The sequence below is a fragment of the Nothoprocta perdicaria genome, unplaced genomic scaffold (genome assembly GCF_003342845.1).
Source record: "Nothoprocta perdicaria isolate Ctin4 unplaced genomic scaffold, notPer1 scaffold_2, whole genome shotgun sequence".
Lineage (NCBI taxonomy): Eukaryota > Metazoa > Chordata > Aves > Tinamiformes > Tinamidae > Nothoprocta > Nothoprocta perdicaria.
Genome location: NW_020455204.1, coordinates 814,683 through 836,186, shown reverse-complemented (window position 1 = coordinate 836,186; position 21,504 = coordinate 814,683). Strand labels below are relative to the sequence as shown.

Genomic DNA, 21,504 nt, shown 5'->3' with positions numbered 1-21,504 from the left:
AGAGATTGGGCACCACCGTGCTGGGGAGATGCAAGGTTGAATCAGTAATTCATCACAACAGAGCTCTGCTAATCGGGCAATATGTGGTGATGGGTCAGTGAGCCAGCAAAGGAGCTTCCCGGAGCTGACAGGGTACTGATGGTCAAGTTAAATCTTAAGACTGGACATTGCTGTATGATGTGGTAGGAGACTGGAGATTCTGATAAACTATGCAGGGTCTGTGTTTGCTGGGAGAGGTGATGATCTAGAAAAACTGATTTTCATATGGAAGTAAACAGGATTTCAGAGGAGAGGATTTCATGGAGTCGGGAAAAGGAGACTATAGATTGAATGGTATAAGCTATTTGGTGGGAAGTTAGTTCCTGATGCTAGAGCTAATGAAAAAGTATCAGTGCAGCACATTAAGTTGAGAAGTCCTTACCTCAGTATCATGAGACCTGCCAGGAATGCAATGGCTTTAGCTGGGCTAGTGACTCAGTGCACTAAGGTGCTGTGTGTTACCATCAACCGTCTTTCACTGCTGCTTGTTAGTTCCCCGAAGGGACTACGTCGTTAATCTGTCTTAATCAAGTTTCCATTTTTCTGTCATATTTGTCATGGTAGTCGCTCTACAGGAAGCGTGCAACCAAATTGGGGGATGCTGTTGACATCTTTGATCTTGCCCACGCCACGAATCAAGGTTATATGATGATTATGCCAGTAATAAAAAGGGAGCTTCTGCTCATCCCTCCTTAATAGATTTGCTTTTATGACAAGGAAGGGGCCATATGAACCAAAAAGAAGTGTTGCTTTGATGAAATAATCTAATATTGCCAGAAGAATCGGACAAATGGAATGTTATATCTGTAGATACTTACAGTTAAAGTCTATCTTGAATTATAAGTGAAATAACTTGTGTTATCTTTTTTGCTTGGAGAGCTATCACCTGTCTGTCAAAACTGGATGACCATTTCTGTAACAGAAGAGGCTCAACAATGAATCTAGATATTTATGGTAAAGATATATATGAAATGGGGGCCCAGGACTGGAGCTGAAGGTAAAGTCTCAGGGACTGTAGGAACCGTGCTGGGAGGTGAAGTCTGAAGATGCAGCTGTAGCAGATGAACTGGTTTGCTTTCTTAGTGGAGCTGGTATAAAAGGTGCATTTTGAAGTTATAATTGCATTTTGGTAACAGCTGGGTAGGGGGTACAGCAAAAGAAGGCAGAAATTGATGTGTTCTGGAGGATTTATATTCTGCTTCCGATGGCCAGGTCTTCTGGTGGAATATAATGACATCATGTACTTGATTTTTTCTTGCACATCATTTTAATGTGAGAAGATTTTAGTGAATTCTTTTTTTGAACAAATCTTGATAAATGTCATTTTATATTTTAGGAGTATTCTAATACACTGCATTCTAAGAAGACTATTTAAATATGGCAAAGCATTCACAGGGGCTTGAAAAAAGCTTTATTTAATGCAGATTGTTTTCAGTATCACTGCAACATTGAGACATTGAGATCAAAGACAACTTCTTATATATAAAATGTCTATGTATGGTATATATTTTACTGGACAGATTAAGTATAGTTTCTACCCAAGTTGACATAAATAGCAAATTCTAGATGAGTAGATCAGTAAATGAGGGTGGGCTTAAAAAAAAAATCTGTTGTGAACCTTGGCATCCCTTCTTTGCAAAGACTGGAGTCGTCAAGTTTATTGGTGCAGAATTTTCCTGCCCAAAATCTTTCCCCCGAAAGTCGAACCTTTCTGGTTGCTAAGTGATGCAGATCTGTTTTCCAGTGGCTGCAGCATGATAGCTCTGGTGCCTCTGCTGCTGCTCACAGTTAGGCCAGGCAACTGCAGCATGCCATTAACAGGGTCCTTGAAACTTTCAGTGCTTCCATCCTGTGAGGTTTGTCAAGGTTGGAAATTTAGGGCTGTGCTCTTATCCCTGTTTGCTTGAATTTGAATTACTTCAGGGAAAGGGCAGCTCAAAAAAACTGGACAGAATTACAATAAAGTAAGTTCTCTCTTTTTTTTTTTTTTTTCTTTCCCTTTTCATTCTCCTTTTTTCCTAACCTTTTAGGATTGGAAGGATTCACCCAAGTCATTTAGGCCAGTTGACAGAAATTATATAGTAGATGTATAGGAGAGAAAGGTCCATAGGGTGAATGTTTTATACGTTGTCCCACAGTGAGAGTTTTGGGGAGAATCTTAGGCCCTAGAACAAATTTTAAGATCGAGCAAAAGGCATGACAATAATGTGTCGTGGGAAGCAATCAGGAGTCAAGGGCATTGCTTAGGTCATAGGTTTCTGTATCAGCAGAGTGTTTGTTAAATAAATTGCCTGTATGATTCTAGGAGGTGGGATCATGCTGCAGAGAAGGATTAAGTATAATGTATACTCCACGTATAATGGCCTCTCAGTTCTTGACTTGGAGGAGAGACCTTTCTGACCATAAATGTGGCTGCAGATTTGGCCCTGGGTGTAAAAGTGTAACAAGCTAACAGGCAATATAGAGTTTAATTCCATTAAAGGCTGCCCCATCTTGATTCAACCGCTAGCTTTTATCTCCAGTAGTTAAGTAAGCAAAATGCTTCGATGCCAGAAATAGGCAGCAAGTGGTGAAAGAAAATTATTCTTGACCCTTGCAGGTGACTAGCCAGAAGTCCTAAGGCATAGGATAAATGCCAGGAAAAAAAAAAGTGATATAAATTTTTTTACCTGTCTTTCTCCTCGTTTGGATGGGAGAATGGAGCTGAAAGAGCCTGACTTCCTTTGGAACAAAAAAGTAGGTTAATAAAAAATATATGTTAAACCAGAATTGTAGCTGTATTTCTCACAGACAAGGTTGGCAATGGGGCCAATATGTTGCCTCAGTTGCTGATGTGGGATTTTATTATACTCTGGAAGTTAATTGAAAAAATAAATTTAAACCCAATAATTCTTGAATTGTGGTCCCTAAGCCTGTGGTAAGTGATCCAAGTCTTTTGAGGGGGGGAATCATGAGAAGTGGTATTTTTCAGGGTTCTGAAATGAAAATTTGATGTGAATTTGCAATTGCCATTATGAAATCCGGTGTTAAAATGGGGCATTCTTCCAGGGGGGAGAAAAAAAAAAAAACAACTGAAACTACTGGTTTAGTCCAAGGGTTCGTAGGGTTCTTGGAAGTCTTTAACCAAAGATAGCTTAGAGAGGAAACAGAGGACAAGTGCACCAAAAATATGCTTTGCTTCAGCTAGCTCTATTCACAGATTGTTGGTATCACTGTTTGTTTTGGGTTGTTTTTTTTAGGCCTGAGCAAGCATTTACGAGGGGGCGGAAGGTACAGATGACTATCGTGCTAAAAAGAATAGAGCATGAGGGACGGGGGCTGAGATTAGAGGCATGTTGTGAGGGGGCCAGGATTAGGACAGATGGTGTCGACCGCCAGGAGAAGGAAGACGTGCAGGTGAGTTGGGGGGGTTCGAGTGTGGCAGAAAAGGACAGAGAAGGAAGAGGTGAGATGTGCAGGCAACATGAGCTGCGAGTTTTTAAGATGCATTTTCTTTTCCTTCTCAACAAGCCTTCCACAGAGCTAGCACCATTTGCTAGTTCCACTGCATGGAGCTGCTGCTGAAATAGCTGTGAAATCACTAGATAACCAGCTGTAAGTTTAACTTGTTCATTAGTCATGCAGGCAATGCTGCTCTTGAAAATAAATCAGGACTTCTAGTGCTGTCAATACTGGTATAGTGTAGACTTTTTTAGTCATCTTCTGTTGCAATTTTCTTGTTGATGTGTATTGGTTGTCAGTCTCTTTCTTTTTTCTTCTTTTTTTTTCTCCCTCCTTCCACACTTCAGAAATAGCAGAAACTGCCCTGCTGTACAATGAGAGTTGTCCCCTGAGCTTTGCAGGTGTCAGATGGGAGATGTTTGATGTTCGGTGATGCTGACCGAGGATGAAAATACCAGTGCCCCAGCCATGTGGGTATTTTCTACCTTGCCACGGCCCCTTGGAACTTGTGCCACCATGACATGGCTCAGCAGGCTTGCTGGTATCCCATTTCTCTTGATGTCCTCTCTGCCACCCTCTTGATAGCTGGAAGGTTGTTAGGAATGTTCATCAAGTTTTTCTAATATAACTGTACAGAGGAAAGAATTAGTGGAAAAGGATGTTGTGTCTGGTACAAGCTACTGTGGTAGGAAGAAAGTCATGACAGCAGACCATACTTTTTTAAGGTAATCCTACCTGCCTTTGGAATAGGATGAGGAAGAGAGAGCAGAGTTCTTGTTTGCATCCTTCCTTTCAAGAGGACACCAGCCCTGAGGAGCAGCTCCCTCTAGAGCCAGCTGATGCAATTCAAACTTGGCTCTGTTCATGGCTCTAACACTGTGTCCCAGCCCGGTCCTGTCCCATCCCATCCCATCTGCTTGCCTGGGAAACTGGGCAGCTCTTTGCCCGGATCCCGTGCCGCTGCGGTGCCGGGATTGCTTCAGCTGCCTTGGAACTGCAAGATGGTGCCTGCAGTATCGCACTCCCTTTCCTTTAAGAGCAACTAAAACAGATGAGCATCATTAAAAACCAGAAAACAAAATGGGCCTTTTAGGCAGGTGAGACAGGAGACGTAAATAAAAGCAGTTTGATCAGAACCAGCTAGAATTTTCTTTGGTAATTCCTCAAATTCGAACAGAAATAAAAATTATGAATTATGATGAAACTATAGTTCTTTGTAAAAAATTCTTTAGCACTACAAATCACTGCTATAAAGCTCATTTTTAGTACCAAAAGATCCTTAGACTTATCAGTACGTATTTGCAGCTATTTACATATATTTGAATTACATTTTTAACCAGATTTCTTAGCGTCTTTTTGAGTTAATGTGAGCTTTAATTTGTATTTTTAGACTGCTTTTCTCAACTATTCATTTTTAGCCTTGTTTGTACACCCAGCTGTTAGGAGATTTAATATGCAGCTTTCTCACATGGTTGCCTTTTCTCTGTAGGAGTGTAGTCATGCTTTATAAATTGATTTTTAAATATGATAATACGGACGGGATTGATTGGATCGGGACTAGAGGAATGCCTAACAAAAGCATTCTAAGGTTTGTTTGTGATTAAATCTTGATATTATCTGGGTCATTGAAACAGAGCATTCATTTTTCTAGGTTTCTCCATGTTGAGTTTCCAAAAAAAAAAAAAAAAAAAAAAAACAGAATTGGTGGATATTGCAATACTTGTATGTTAACATCAAAGCTATATTTCCAGTGGCTGCCTCAGGTGGTGATCCATAAGATCTGTTTGGGTATATATAGATTGCTGCAGCTGTTTCATAAAAATCCATTTTGTGTGTGTGTGCCCGTGTGTGTGACTATCCTGCATATATATATTTGGGTTAGGAGTAGATTTCTCTCAGAAAATGGTGGTGATAGAATCAAACTTTCCTTGGTGTTAAGAAGCGACTGTGCTGCTGTGTGTGGGTGTGTGGCTATATGCAGCGAGCTGCTCAAAGCTCATTTTTTCTCCATGGGGATAACTGGCTGCATACCAAACTGTGGCCGGGAGAATCAGAAGCATCGTGTGGGCAGACTGCATGATCTTTTATTAGCATCTTCATTGTGCTTATGCATTTTCAACTATCAGTTAACACTGGCTCCATCATTAAATGCTTAAATATCTAGTTGGAATCATTTTATGCAAAGGAGAACGTGATTTTTAAAATTACATTTTGATGCATATGCTTTTTTTCTTTTTTTTTTTTTTTTGATTGTAGATTACATGTTTAAGAATGCAAAATACTAAAAATATGCTCCAAAAACACTTGGGTGGCTTCTAATGCTTTTCTGGAATTAATTTTGACTGACAGAAGTGGTAAGCTTTTTAAATGCAGAGGTCTAATTAGAAAGAAAGCTTAAGAGATGGCAAATATTTTCCTCAGTTCTTTGGCATCCAGCTGCATTGCTAGTGCAGTTAAGTGATTTTTTTTCATGAGGCCCAACTCGTAAGTGCAACTCTGAAGTTCTGCACGGTGACTAATCATATCGATGTTGATGGAGCTCATGGGAACACCTGAGTTGGACTGGGAGACTTTTGCTTCAGTTTTGAATCACAGAAGGTAGCTAAGGAAATGACATTCTTCTTCCTGCAGTAGAGAAAATTACACGTTGGAATTTTTGATGCTTTTGTGTTTTGATTATGGTTTTAAAATATACTTAAAAATAAGGTACTGCAAATAAACAAGTCTGTGAAAACTTGTTGTCTTTCCAAATGGCTTTCCAAAAAAAAAAAAATGTGGGCTGCTTACATATATAAGTCTTTAAAAGGGTAATGAAAAAAATGATATTTATATCCTGTTGTTTATTGTTTTGTACTCTGACGTAGAAATCATTGATGGAAAATATTAATATTGTAAATATAAGAAGTGCTTATGTGTTACTTAATATTGACACTGTGTCATCAGGTTTTATAGTATGTTGGGTCTGACGTGATATCTGTGAGATTGGGGTTGCTACACCTTTCTTTTCTTCTCTTACAAGTGCCCAATGACTTTATGAAGGCTGCGTAAGTGCCAGTTTCTCTGCCTTTTCCTATACTTATGTACTGTCTGATTTTGCTCTTTTAGATCTGTTTTTTCAAGTTTGGACTCTCCAGCCAAGGTCAGCTCCATGGAAAAGAAACTTCTTCTCAAGAGCAAAGAACTCCAAGACGCCCAGGACAAGTGTCACAAGGTATTTATTTACGTGAGTGGCCGTCTGCATTGCACCAGGAACCTACAACCACTGTTTGTCAAGGAATCTGTCAGATGCTGCTGATCATCCAGATTCGTGGTGGGCAAAGTGCTTTTCCTTCAGTGAGGTGGCTTCCTGTCCAGTACAAAGGGAGATGAATTTAGGCCATACTGTTGCTCTAGATACGCTTATCTTAACAAGAAGTGGCTCTGGATTTTAAACAGTCCTTTTCTCAGCATGACACAGACGACCGCTTCTTCCTGCAGGCAGTGCCTCCTCTTCGTCAGTCGCACAATTACAGCAATTCTGTTCTGAGATTCTCTTCTTAATTCATCAGCTTCTACTTATGTAACTGTTGTCACATCACTGGTTATGGTGAACATCTTATAACAGTTGCTGTGCTCGAATAAAGTGAACCCAGTGGAGTCTTAAAAACTCACTGCTTGTTTGAGACTTTTATGAGATTTCAATTACTTTTCTCCATTCTCTGTTTTGGATTTGACTATTTGCTCCTGGGAAGGAGATGGGGGGGAACCATCTTCTGGTACAACATGGATTTGGGATAAGGTTAAAGTGACCCATCTCTGCAAATCAGGTGAAAAATGATTGTGGCTTCTTTGCTAACTGGGGTTCGAAGAATGACTGAATATGAACAAGCAGCTTGAATGAATGGGGTGACTTAGACTTACTACTTGTCCTTGAGAAGAACTGTGCATTCCTGGAGCAGAGACAATGGTATCGGAATTTAAACACCGTTTGGAAAAATATAGCTAGGAGTCTCTTGGAGACAATTCCTCAAAGAGGTCTGAAAGTAGCAGTTATCAAGGCCTTTTGAAGCCCCCCCCCCCTCTTATAACCTCTTGATATTTATTGCAGATGGAGCAGGAAATGACGCGGTTGCACCGGAGAGTGTCAGAGGTGGAGGCTGTACTTAGCCAAAAGGAGGTGGAACTGAAAGCCTCTGAGACCCAGCGATCCCTCCTGGAGCAGGACCTGGCCACCTATATCACAGAATGCAGTGTGAGCCTTTACACTAGTCCCTTTTCCTCTAAAGGCCTGAAGTCTGGTGGTCTTTGGCTTTCTCTTCCATCGTGGTTTCAGTGGGGTGCTTGATGGAGAGAAATTATGCGAGGACGTTTGTTGAAAATGGAGCACCAAATTGCTTGATCTGTACTGTAAATGCTTGTTTAATGGTTGTGCTTGAACTTTGTTTCAGTGTTGGGTGCTTAGAACATCAAAGAGAAATAACTACTTTTCTGGTCTTGCTGAAGTTGTCTGCAAATTCTTGTCCTATCAACTCTGCTAGGACATACGTGGTCCATGTGGGTTTGACTTCCTCCAAATTTCGTAGCCAGAGGAGAATGAGGCCTGATCCAGGAGCTAGAGGGAAATCTTAACGTCAACGTCAATCTGTGTTGAGAGGCAAGATTGCCCCAGTCCGTGGTATTCTGAGTTCAGGCTGATCCAGCTTCTCAGCGTAACGGCAGGAATGGTGCTGGGACAGCTGCTGTTTTTCAGCCAGAATACAAAAATGTGACCCTGAAGCCATGTCTTCAGAGGTCATTTCCCATTTTTCAGGGCGTAGGGAAAACTTGTGTTGGCAAGATTCTGGTGAGGGTATTTTCATTCTTGCTGATAGTCTGTGTTTGCAGTTGGGTATATTGCTTTGGTTCTCCTACTAAGAATCCAGATCCTACTCTGTTTCGAAGAATTAAGAAACGCTCCTGATGGGTGTATGTGCTGGGAGATGTATTGAAATTGGGCTGAGTGGTTTTCCCATAGTAGAATCTACTAGGTAAATAAGTAAACTAATATTGTACCTTTCTGGACAAGAATGATACACAGCTGTACATACACAGAAAGCCTGCTGATCTGTCTTGAAATGTGCAGGTCAAGTATATGGTGAGATCCTGAAGCAATCCTGCCTTTAAAAAAAGTTTTAATTATATTTAAAGGATTTAACCCACTTGAACGACAACAAGAAAAATGAGCGGGGTTATTAATTCTTTGAAGTTGAAGAATTGTGCCTAGGTTGTGAATGAACTGTGCTAGATGAACTATAGATGAATGCTGTCGATAATGGATGTCTTTTGTGATCTGTGTTTGGTTGTAGTCTCCAAACTTCTTGCGAGAAAGTAGAGGTTGGAACTAAGATCTTAGTATAGTAGATGGTGGCTTGTAAGACAGGCTGCTTCTGTCCAGCTGGAGGAAGCACTCATCATGAATGTTTGAGGCTTGCACCACTGGTGACTCAATTTATGATGCCTTACAATAGTCAAGGAGGAGTTCCCATAGCTAAAGATCTTTATTGTGCAGCCGTCTACAAAGCTAGAGACTCTGTGTATTGAACACTTTGCTTTCTGCAGAGCTTAAAGCGAAGCCTGGAGCAGGCACGGATGGAGGTGTCTCAGGAAGACGACAAGGCGCTACAGCTGCTTCATGATATCCGAGAGCAGAGCCGAAAACTGCAAGAGATCAAAGAACAGGTATAGCTGCTGCTCTGGGGAGCAGGGTGGCTCGGATGCCACAATTTCATTTTATGTTAGACTGGGATAGCTGTCAATCTCTAGTTTATATAAGAAACAAAATTACACTTCTGTATATACTGCATGTAATCACCATCTCTCAACTACAAGTTTTTCTTTTCTGGATTGTGAAGATACTTTGTCTATAAAGCCAATGTAGGAGGGAGCTGCAATACTTTAGTAAAACATGCATTAAAGTTCTCCATTGTAAATGGTTAAGCTAAACTTAACTACTTCCTGAAAGTTCATAAATCTTTACCTGCAAGAAAACTAAGCCAGCTTTGATTTTTTTTTAATTATCTGACCATTTAAAATGTCCAGTGATCTTTCAGTATAGAATCTATGATTCCTAGCTGTTCCTTTCCCTGAGTTAATATCCTTGCAAAGTAGATGTTCCATTTTTTTGTCCCACTAGAAGAATGTTGAGGATTCATTAATCCATAGCGTTCCTAAGGAAAAAAATGTCAAAATTAAATGAAAATATGGTGACAAATGTGGACGCTTATAGGATTAAAAATAGTCTGCTAGGCAGAATCCATTCAGTTTTATGGATTAATAGCAGCATATTATATTGAGAAAAGAAATTGAAATTTGCCATGGAATTTAAACAATTCTTTGCAATTATCTACTGTTTTTCATCTTCAAAGTGCTTTACAAACATTGACTGACTAATCTCGTAGTGTTTGAGACAAGGAAGCCCAGAAACCTTGGTAATAATTCTCAAGACATGAACAGTTCTTATGTAATAAGTAATGAAATGCAAAAACAGCCCTCTGGATGTAGCAAGCCTCCATAGACATCTGCAGCAGTATTTTGGATGGTTGTTTTATGTAATGCAAAAATTCAAAGCTCGTTATGCTGAGGCCTAATGCTTCATTAGCAAAGCTGCTATAAATATTGAAAAGGGGAACACTTTTGGTGATGATAAATATGAACAGATTAGATTAAATTACAGATTATTTACAGATTAAAATCAGTACAGTTTCATTCACCAGAGAAAAAGTCATGCAAATAATTTTAGTTTAAGTGCACTAGGGTAAATATTTTGTACTGGAATTTTCTAATGCAGCCTAAGTTTCATGCCATTCAAGTGCAGCTTAGGTCAGTAAATGATTCTGGAATATGCTGTAGATTTTTATATCTTGGGGTCTTTTGGTGTATCTGAAATCCATGTTTGCAAATACTGTATAAAACATGCCAGGACAGTTGTGCTGACTCATAGCAGCAGGTGGATCTTGGCCAGAAAAGACATGAATCATTTTTTTTTATGGCAGAGGACATAAGGGAGATGAGATGGAAGTGTCCCTTAGAGTTTTGCTGCCGAATAGCCAAAGCTTGAGAGGAAATCAGTTATGTTAGCTGCAAATCAGAGTTTCAAAACAGTAATTAGCATTTGGCATTTTCAGGATAGGACTGCAAGTTCAACTTGCATGGAGTCCTTGAATAGCAAAAGAGGGTGCATTATTATTATTATTATTATTATTATTATTATTATTATTATTAATTTATTTATTTAGTGTGGGGTTTTTTTTCCTTAACATGGGTTCTGGGCAGTAGTTGGTGAAACCCAAATGAATGGATTAACTTGCACAAACCTGGATCTTTATATTTTTTAAAAGTTCTGCTTCTTTGTGTACACCTTTGCCGAAGTCACGTTTCAGGTGTTTGCCCTGACCAAGCCCTTAATATGTCTGTGCTTAAGTACTTTTGTTTTTTGAATTGTGTTTCTAAACTCCGAACCATTTTTGCTTCTGGTTATCTGTGTTCTTTTGTCCTTTTGGGGTGTATTACGTTTAATAGGCCCGAGGGAATGTGCTTTCCTTGAGTGATGTGGCCTGTTGCTCTGACCTGATTGTGAGATTTGCTCAAAAATAGCCTTGAAAACGCGAAGAAACAAGAAAACCGGTCTATTAATTTGCTCTTCTTCTCTCTTTTTCTCCCTCCCTGTTCTCCTCCCTCTCTAAAATACTAATTTTCACACTAGCAGCTGAAGTCATGTTTATAATTCTTTGATCAAGTGTTTGCTGATAAGAATTTAGTGTTGTGAAAGCATCTTCACAAATGATGATTTCTGAGCAGAACACATGTTCCTTCTTTCAAAGGATTCTGCCTTTTTCCTCACAGATGTGACTGTATGAAAGGATTATTTGAACTAGTGTGTGCTGTCTTCTTATAAAAGGCTATAGTTCTTTCCAACATGAAAATAAGCTCACCCATAGAGACTGCCTAGAAAGAATGAGATTCCCAGTCTGCCTTATGAACTGGAGAAACACTTTGGGGATTACAGACCAAAAAAGCCATTCTGCCTTAGCTTCAGTGATGGATAGGGAGGCAGTCTGTCCAACAGTCCATAATCCTCAAAAAAGCACATGAGCTTTCCATGTTGCTGGAGAAGCACTGGGGGACATCAGGTTCAGTATCCGTGGGACCAAAGGGCAGCTGGCTGGCAGGAGTAATGACAAAATTGAGCTTCTCATGAGGCAGAAGTTAAGCTTTTAAATTTGTGACGGTAATCAGGAATTTCATAAGACAGGTGAGCAAAGTGGACTTGCTACCCATCACCATCCTAGCCCTTTGTGTGCATATTTTCTACTTCTTTGTTTCATTAAAAAAAAAAAAAAACAAAAACAAACAAGCAACCCACTTTTTCCTCATTTAAAGCAATTTTAAGAAAACAAATTATACTTGCGGGGCTTATTAAATGCTAAATAATCATAATTTCATAATTTAATTCTGTTTTTGTAAGGAAGATAAGAGCAATCTCATGAGTAAGTCTCAGCTTAAATTACTGTCTCATCTCATTGATATCTTAAGTTGAAATGTTCTTCATGTTCTTTTTTTTCCCCCTCATCTTCACCATCCGAATCTTATTTTTCTAATGCCCTGGATGGGAAATCATCATTTCTACCTATGTAGACAAATATCTGCTATAAGAAACAGGCTTTTTAGATAGTTCTTTTAGGTAAATGTTTGTTATTATATTGTCTTCCCTGCAGAGTACTGTATTCTTTTTTAATTCCGTCAAGAGAAAATAACAGATAGCTAAAAGCACAGTCTTCTCTCCCCTGCTTCTCCTCCTTTCCTTTTGCCCCAACTGTGCAGATCTGTGGTAATTCTCATATTATCAGCCTGAGAAAATAAATATTGAGAAAGCAACTGGGAATATAGTAGAGGCATCAACTCAAAAGCATATTTGTGTTTTAGAAATAAGAACACGTAAGTAATTTTATCATTTGTATGTACACTTATGTGTGTGTTTCTGCAGTGAAGCTATTCAAGAAATACCATACTTTGACTCTTTTCTATGTCTTTTACGAGTTATTGGCTTGAAAATGCCAAAAAATCAAACCAGAATGCTGTGTGTGTCTGTGTGTGTGTGTGTGTGTGTGTGTATATACACACATATGTAAACACACATATATATATAGATGTATAGTTATCATTTTATTTTGTAATTTGCTGTGCCTTCTACGTGTTCTTTCTTTGTGCTCTTGCCCACAATCAGCATTCTGCTGCTCCATGTATTTCTCCTATTGCCTCCAAAATGTAATATCCTGTCTTTCTCTTCTGCCACAACCACAGGAGTATCAAGCTCAGGTAGAAGAAATGAGGCTGATGATGAATCAATTGGAAGAGGATCTCATTTCGGCTCGCAGGCGTAGTGATCTTTATGAATCGGAGTTGAGAGAGTCCCGGCTGGCAGCTGAAGAATTCAAACGTAAAGCTGCTGAAAGTCACAACAAATTGCAAAAGGTAGTTTAGGCTTCATGGGAGAGGGAGCTTAGGTTGAATTTCTAGCACAGGTTTTGTGTGAGTACTCTGAAGATGGCTGTGGCTTGCACAACTCATGCAAAGTGTCTTTAATTTATACACTCCAAATGACCTAATCTGTACTTTGAGGAACTGTTTGTGTCCCAGCTGCATGGGGTGGTGGATGAATAGAAGTGCAGCATACTAAAACTTTTCCTGAAAGTTATGTATTTTATATTTAAGTTACAGGCTAAAGATCAAGGAAAAACTGATGCAGGAGAGTTATATTCTAAGCTGGAGAAGGTATGTGATTTTAATGTTCTCAAGCCGGCTTCCTGAGCCCTTTGTATTATGGGAAGATACCAAGAGTGGCTTTGGCTATTCAGTGGCATGCACATTCTGGCATCCTTTTTTGTTTGGGGGAGATTTTCTCTGTGGGATTCACTGCTCTTTTGGATTTTATTTGAAGTTCTGTATGACCACCCTATTCACAATGGTTGTGTTCAGAGACTGGCCATGGGCTGAGCATAATATGTCGTTTGCGTTTGAAGTTAGGTTAGTGGTGCACAACAGATCCCTTGATGAATGGAAAATAGCAAATCAAAACCAAAAAGAATTCTGTGAATTTCACTGTCACACTGGGAAGTTTGGTGACCAAAGTGTGAAAAGCTGGGAAAATGGGAGCAGATTTGCACAGGAATATTTTTGTGGGTTGGAATTTTTAGGGAGAAACAAAGATTATGAAAAGTGAATTAAATAAATACAGTTTTGTAATTATAGAGAATTCTTTTTCCATTTGGGTTTTATTGTTCCCTTTCCCTTTTTCCATTTAACTGTAGATCAATACAGAGCAGCAGGCCAAAATCCAGGAGCTGCAGGAGAAGCTGACAAAGGTAATGTCTGAGTGGTGAAAATGAATTTTCCACGAGATTTTCCAGTGAAACCTTAATACAGGGGCGGGATGCACTTTGTTTCGTACTCAAAAATAGAATTAGTCATAGCATGGGGGATGATGGGGAAAAGGGGGTGGGAGCTGGTATCTGAAATCATTGGTGTTCTCAATACGCTTTTCTGCTCTTGAGACATGTCAACAGTGTTTATTTTTACAAATGAAGCTGAGTCAGAACTGGAGTAGTGTAGAGAAATTCTTATTTGAAGGGCCAGTTTAGATACACTGTGTGCAATGCATTGATCTCTTACTTCTGAAGACCAGGGCTCAAGTCTTTTAAGATCACTACTAAAATCTATACTTGACTCAGGTTAGTCTCCCATTATACTGTTTTAATTGCAGAATCACTTTCCAATTCAGTTACTCAGAGTAAGTTGAACAGTAAGAGTTCAAAACAGAAATAAATAACTTTATCAAAGTAAGTTGAAGGAAGTCCATAATATCTCATGTTTGTGACTGTGGTTAGTCTGTCCCTTAAGAAGCCACTTCAGGAACAGTATGGGTTCTGGATGACACAATTCTCTTGGGGTCTTTTAGCAGAAAAGGAGGAGCTTGTTGTATTCAAGTGAAAGAGCTTTTCAAAACTTGGCCCCCTGCTAAAGAAGGCTTTTCTAAGAATTACCCATCTGCAATATATGTAAGAAAGCCTGACTATATAGAAATGATACTTCTAGTATTCTAAAAAGTACTCTTTTACTTTTTTCCTCCCACTTTTCCTTAGTTCTAATAAATTATTTGTTGGTGAATCTAGTGTTTTAGCAATACTAGTTTTGCAAGCTCTTTTCAGGCACTTAAGCTGAATTTGGAGCTAGAGTTTACCACCAGTGCTTAAAGACAACTAGAAACTTCTAGTACAGAAGCCAAACATGTAATTCTCTTGTGTTCCCAAGTATCTGTCTTAACAGGAATGAATCATCTACCGTGAGTTAGAATTTGGGTTCCCATGGTAGTTATTGGTTGCCTTAATTTTAGACTGTTAGACCAAAGTTCTGTAGCAGTTTTATTCGGGATCTTGAGCATCTTGAGGTTGTGATCTTTTCATGCTGCAAGTTTTTTCTGCATTATTTTTCTTACAAGACTTTTTTCCTCTGGCTGTTTCTCAGGCTGTGAAAGCTAGCTCTGAAGCGACTGAACTTCTTCAGAATATCCGTCAAGCAAAAGAAAGAGCTGAGAAAGAATTGGAGAAACTGCAGAATCGTGAAGATTCCAATGAAAGCATCAAGAAGAAATTGCTTGAAGCAGAAGTGAGTGAAGAATGTCCATCTAGAGTAAACTAGTTATGGGAATGTGTTTAGTTTTAGGAACCCTCAGCTAGATAACTGAATTCCTGTGTATTGTATTCCTGTAGCAGCACTTGGTAGGAAAGTAAGGTTAAACATTAGTCCATTTTTACATAAAAATACAATTCTCTGAAGAAAACTCAGGCTGATTTAATTTTCAGTGAGGACTCGCTATGGACATGTGATTAGGGCAGGGGATTTGATGCATGAGGAGAATTTCAGTTTTAAAAGACAGTCGCATACTGATTGCTTCAGCTGACTTTTTCCAGACGCTGCTTATTGTTGTGCGATAATCCAAAGTTGGTTAGCTTAAATGGCAATTAATAATTGCTCTGCAGGAACGGCGCCATTCCCTGGAGAATCAAGTGAAGAGGTTAGAGACCGTGGAGAGAAGAGAAAACCGTCTTAAGGAAGATATTCAGACTAAATCCCAACAGATTCAACAGATGGCGGAAAAAATTCTGGTGAGCAGAGGTGAAAATGAAAGATAAAGGGTAAGAGTTTGTACGAAAGGGGTAGGAAAGGAACGGAAGACAGAATTGCATAGAATAAGGTGAAATTACTGAAGAAATGAATTATTTTCATGTACCACTCATACTGGAAATAGCTTGAGTGCTCAAGGTACAGTGCTCCTGCACCTGTAATCTTACAACTACTTTAAAATGCTAGTTGTCTCAGTGGGAGTGCTTTTAAGCCAAGTTAGTGTTATTGAAATTAATTACCTAATGTTTGTTTCAGACATAAAACATTCTCCATACAAGGTTCAACAACAATAAAAGCATTGATATTTATCTTTTAAACTAAATTGCAAAGGAATTTAGAGGTCAGGTCTACTTGAAATGCTTACATTTTGTAGCAGAGTGAAATTAGTCATCTAAACTGTTCTTCTCTGAAGATAATATTTGTCAGAGATCCATTTTCACCCACATACCTTTTCTGTTGACAATTTCTTGTTTCTCCTCTTGTTAAACCTATTCAGTCTGTATAGTTAGTTTGTATGTTAGTTTGTATGTTACAGTGAACTAAGCAGATGATGCTTCTAACATCTTTACTTCCCGGGGACAGGAAGTGTGAACTTACAGTGACGTAATTAAATCGTGTTTCTCATGTATTCTCTGTGTTCTACATGGCCTTTCAGTAATGCACTTTTCTCCACTCAACTGCAAAGGTGTCTGTTCACAGGGGAAAGAGATCTTATAAATTTTACTGTATTGCCAGACTCCAGTCTTGGGTCATGCAAGCCAATATATTTGTCTTCTGGGGACTACACCTCTAAAGAGGCTCTTCAAGAAGATGACTTCTAGATAAGAATTATTATGTTCCATTACATCAGTAATGCTTTGTTAGAATGCTTTTGATGATTTCTTAAAGTGGACATATTAAAAAGTATAGAAAGAAAAAGATGTTCACTGAAGTTGTGAAGACATGGCAGACCTGATGATAACGTATTGTACAAACTTAATTTTCATAGCCAAAAATTGTTAATATTTTACAATAGGAGCCTTGTCAGTTTTATCTACTCTTTACTTTGGGATGTAAGGATAAATAAAGTTAGATAAAAATGTAGTCATAAAAAAGAATAGATATTTCTCGCTTCTTATTTTAGCTTTGTCTCTTCAGAGCTTGCTGCCAGGACAGCTAATGTTTTGAACACATTAGGATACGTAAAAGGGTCAAAAAGATAATTCTTTTCATTGAAGAAACACTCAGTACAGCTGAGTCTGAGGAAGGCCAAATGGGAATGTGTAAATAATTGTAATTTGGAGTCAACAGATAACCCATATTTGTTCTGAATAATAGCTGCCTATATAGACTTTAGGGCCAGAACACTGGAAGACTCTCAAAAAAGATAGGATTTGTCTTTCAGAGTGCTCCCTCCTTCAAATTGTTTTGATAACATGAATGCATGGTAAGTGGGAGACCATGGCTTTGCTGGGCACAGAGCCAGCCTTATATTTAGAAAGAGTGTAAAACTTTGAATTGTTTCATAAACCTCTTGTGTATATTTGGGCATTGTAGCTTTGCTTTGATTACTTTCTCAGTGAAGGAGAAACTGGAAAGGAATGCAGAAATATCTACTAATTGTTTTACTCCATAGGATATGTTTTGCAGTTTTTATAGATAATTTCCAAGACAGTTCTGGCAGAAAATTGGGGAAACAGAAAGCTATTTTATAGAAGCGAGCAAACAGGAATTGAAGAAAAAATGCTGTGAAGTCTTTTCTAGTCCATTACAGCTCTGATTTGGAGAGCATGGAGTAATGTTTTTTAATTTTTCTCTTCTACTTCTACTCCCCTTCTTTCCTTAAGCTGCTTTCTTTAAATACTTGACTTTTTGTGGTATAAAAGGACAGAAAGGGCAGCAAATAACATGAAAAAAAAATAGGCTGGCTGAGAGCTTTTTGTATTAGAATCTCTCAGGAATAGCAATATAGCAATACACTTATTCTAGGAGTTTTTTCTTTTTGTAATGTAAGATGATGATGTATGATGGCTGAATTGCTTTTGAGAGATCACTTAATTCTGCAGCACCATGCTGCTTGGGTTTGGTCTTCATTATTTCTATCCAAAGTCTCATAAGGCCTTGGAGGAGATGGGGAAGAAGGAATGAAAGCATAGGAGCGAGGATATCTTTTTTTTATGTTTTTGATGGAAAAGCTAAAAGTAGATTGATGTAGAACTTAGAAGAAATATTTGAGATCTGGCAGTACCTGAGAAGACCTGCTGAACTGCCTAGAGCAAATCGAATAAAAACTAAGAAGCAAGTTAGAGAAGTTACTTATTACTACTTGATAGTGAAGATGATTACTATGATGGTAATAATGACTGAAAGGTAGTGCTAGATAGAAAACTGTGTAGTAAGTGAGAAGTGTAACGGTAAAATCTTACTTTTCTAAGCCCACACGGACTGTAAAGTGCCACTTCAGACACTGGTGAAGCTTCTTCTGCACTATGAGCAGTCTGATGCTGGTAGCTTTGAAGCTGCTGTGCTGATCTGGTTGTCTGATTCACTGCCAGGACCTAAAATGTGTGGGCTTCTGGAGGAGGTAAATTGTCCCTTTTGTTGCTGGGAGACACATTTCAATTGCAAAAAGCAGCAATCTCCACTCCGTGCAGAAGTGTCGGGTAATAGGCACTGTGGATGACCTACTTCTGGTGAACTTCCTACTTGATTTTTACCTCTGGAAAAAAAGAGGTTTATTGCAATTACTACAGCAAAGAAGTCTTTGTATGTTCGCAAGAAGCGTAAGGTCAGAAGAGAGTAGGAAGTGTGTTGAAATAGAAATATCAGGAAATTTTCCTGAACTGTGCAGTTTTAAAGGCAGACAGGAGACCTGGTGGCATGCCCAACCTTGAACTTGTCTAAACAATAGTCAGCCAGCTGGTAGTGAACTATAGATGTGGACCTGCCTGTTGTTTTAGAGAACTTATTGGAATGGCAAATATGGCAAAGTTCTAGACTCGAGAGATGTCCTCTTGAAAGATGTTAGAGTTATATTCTCAATAATATATTCAGACAACAGAACATTCCTCTTACCAAAATAGCGAAGTTCTGAAATGCAGAATTCTTTAAGTCTGTAGCTCAAACTATCCATGTGAGATAAAGTAGATAAAAACATTCTGGTACCATCAACCATAAATATTACTTCCTGCACTTTCTTCCTTCAAAGCAATTCATTAATGGTTATCCTGACAACATTCCTCTGAGCACTACAATAAAGTTAAGTGCTAATGTTATTCTGTGAATGTAGAATGAAAAGTACAGAGAGCAAGATCCCCTTTATTGAGATCTGTGCAAGAGCTTGTGAAAAATGCTTGAGCTTCCTGCACTGACCCTGCAGCTATGAATTCTTTATAACTGCTTCTTGTCACAAATCATCCTTGGCCCATCTTTGGGAATGTTTTATCAGAAAACAAATGTTCTGGATGTGGAGGTGAATATTGCCAAAACCAAAGATTTGTCTTTGCAGTTGTAGAGTAGATGGGTCAGTAGCAATAAGTGAGGCTTAAAGCTGATGATGTGCAGCTTTCATAATACTTTGTCAGAATGACAGCCATCGTCTAGAGATTTTATAGTATGAAATCTTAAAATATGAGGATGAATGAACATTTGATATGTGTGCAATGCACGTACAAAGAATTGCCTGTTTCCTTGCATGTCTGAATATGAATCCCTGCTGTCTTTAGGAGCTGGAAGAAAAGCATCGTGAGGCTCAGATCGCAGCACAACATCTGGAGTTGCAGCTGAAACAGAAGGAGCAATTCTATGAGGAAAAACTCAAAGTAAAAATACCTTTTTATTACTTCCATGCAAATTTTTGTAGGTAGAATGTGTTCAGGGAAAAACAGTTGCCTTTAGGCTCTCTTTGCGTTGTCTTCTGAGTTGTCTTCTTGCTTCACCACTCCTGAACTATGTTATTCAGATTTTTTTTTTATTGTAATGTGTGCCATTTTACCTATGGGTTGTTTAACACTGTGTTGAAGCAGGTGTCATTGGAACTCAGAACTATGAGAATTCAGCTGTTAACATTAACTTGACCGCTGCTAACTAAATACTTCCTACTTAACGCTGTTGGTTTTCACATCTTGAAAAGACTTTCAGTTCCTACCATTGATTTCTGTAATTTATTTAAGACAATTCGCACAGCCTACCTGAAAGTTTTAAATTCAGCAATTACTACAGCATTTCTGAAACTTCATCCTCTTGGAGCTGTAACATCTGCCAAGAAGCTGCATAAAACACCCACTCTGTTTTTGTCTTTTCCAGGGTAGCGTAAGACTAACAAACAGTTAGAAGTAGAATTATAGACACCACCTAAAATTTGGAAAAGCAAACTAGGAAATGGGAGGATTTTTCTAAAGAATCTACAATAGCCAGACAGTACATTTTGTAAGGATCTTTGTTTCTAGTATGCGTGATGTGTTTTCTTCTCTCTCTGTCTATTATGTTTACTTAGGACTGTACCTCTACGTTTCACTTTAAACTCAAATTTTTCACCTATAAATTGCCCAATGAAACAAAAATAAATTAAACAAAAGACATGTCTTTATTAGGTGCTGGAAAATCAGATGAAAAAAGATCTTGCTGATAAGGAAGCACTTGAGAATATGCTAAGAAGACATGAAGAAGAAGCACGTGAAAAATGTAAAGTCCTGGCTGAACAGAAGGCGGTATGTGTAGCTGAATTGGAAATCAAAGCATTTTAACAGTAACTTTTGACACTCTGATTTTGAGCAAGATATTCATCTTTGAGACTTTGCGTTGCTGCTGAGTTACATTGAAGGAAATCATCTGATCTGTAAAAATCTTAAAGACGTGTTTTAATTTAAGATCTTTCAAAACCATTTCCTTAAAAGCAGCCAGATAGTTTACTGTGTACGAGTCATGTAGTATGCCAGCAATAAAATAGCTTGCCCTCTATATTAAAGCAGTAGAAGAGCAGTTGAAAATAGTTCTGAAACTTGCACCTTTGTTTCACCATTTGATCTTTAGTCATTTATCTGTTTTGCAAAAGATTTAGAAGACTTTTTTTTTTTTTTTTTTAAACATTGCCTTTAAAATCACTTCGGTTGTGTGATCTCAAAAGCACGCTTCTCTTTCAGATGATCAATGCCATGGATTCGAAGATTAGGTCGCTGGAGCAGAGAATAGTGGAACTGTCTGAGGCCAATAAACTGGCAGCAAATAGCAGCCTCTTTACGCAGAGGAACATGTAAGTACAGCAGTGGCTAGCCAACCAGTATTTAACTGATGAATTATTTTTGATTATTAAACAGAGAGCAAACCTTGGACCTTTTGGTCTTCTATATGAGATCTTTCTGATTGCCTGTACTTTATTTTGCTTTGTATTTTAGCTAAAATTCTTTATAGAGATGTTTTTCCTCCTTAAACGACTTAAAGGCATCCTACTTCAAGTACAGGAAAAAGCACAGATTGGTTGATGTGCAAATTGGGGTTAGTGTAGCATATGCTTTATTAAGTTAAAAGATTAATTGAGTTTAGTTGTCTGCAGAGGTATTTTCAGTGTCTGTCAGCTGCTGTATCCAATGGTAGACAGTGTCTCTGTGGATAGTGCTTGGACACTGGAGTCCAAAGATGAATCTTGATACAATTGTCTTATTTTTCAGTGCTGATTATGCTTCCAGCTATGTAATTATAGCTATATTGCAAATATTTGTTTTTTGTTTTTTTTTTAAACTTGAAGAGCCAAAAATATTCGCAGAAATAGCTGAGAAGTTAGTTGCCCTGGTTGCGTACGCTGCAGATGAACTCTTGTTAATCAGCCAGGAAATTTGTTGAGGAAGCAAA

At 38.5% G+C, this 21,504-nt stretch overlaps 1 protein-coding gene across 1 annotated transcript in view; it reads left to right on the top strand.

Moving 5' to 3' along the window:
- CIT (citron rho-interacting serine/threonine kinase) overlaps positions 1-21,504 on the top strand; it is a 66,365-nt gene that overhangs the window by 13,525 nt on the left and 31,336 nt on the right. The window contains exons 10-20 of the mRNA XM_026037843.1: positions 6,586-6,691; positions 7,568-7,711; positions 9,058-9,177; positions 12,799-12,969; positions 13,216-13,269; positions 13,806-13,859; positions 15,019-15,159; positions 15,534-15,659; positions 19,383-19,478; positions 20,250-20,366; positions 20,799-20,908. Coding sequence (XP_025893628.1) covers positions 6,586-6,691; positions 7,568-7,711; positions 9,058-9,177; positions 12,799-12,969; positions 13,216-13,269; positions 13,806-13,859; positions 15,019-15,159; positions 15,534-15,659; positions 19,383-19,478; positions 20,250-20,366; positions 20,799-20,908 — 1,239 coding nt within the window. The remainder of the gene's footprint in view (positions 1-6,585; positions 6,692-7,567; positions 7,712-9,057; positions 9,178-12,798; positions 12,970-13,215; positions 13,270-13,805; positions 13,860-15,018; positions 15,160-15,533; positions 15,660-19,382; positions 19,479-20,249; positions 20,367-20,798; positions 20,909-21,504) is intronic.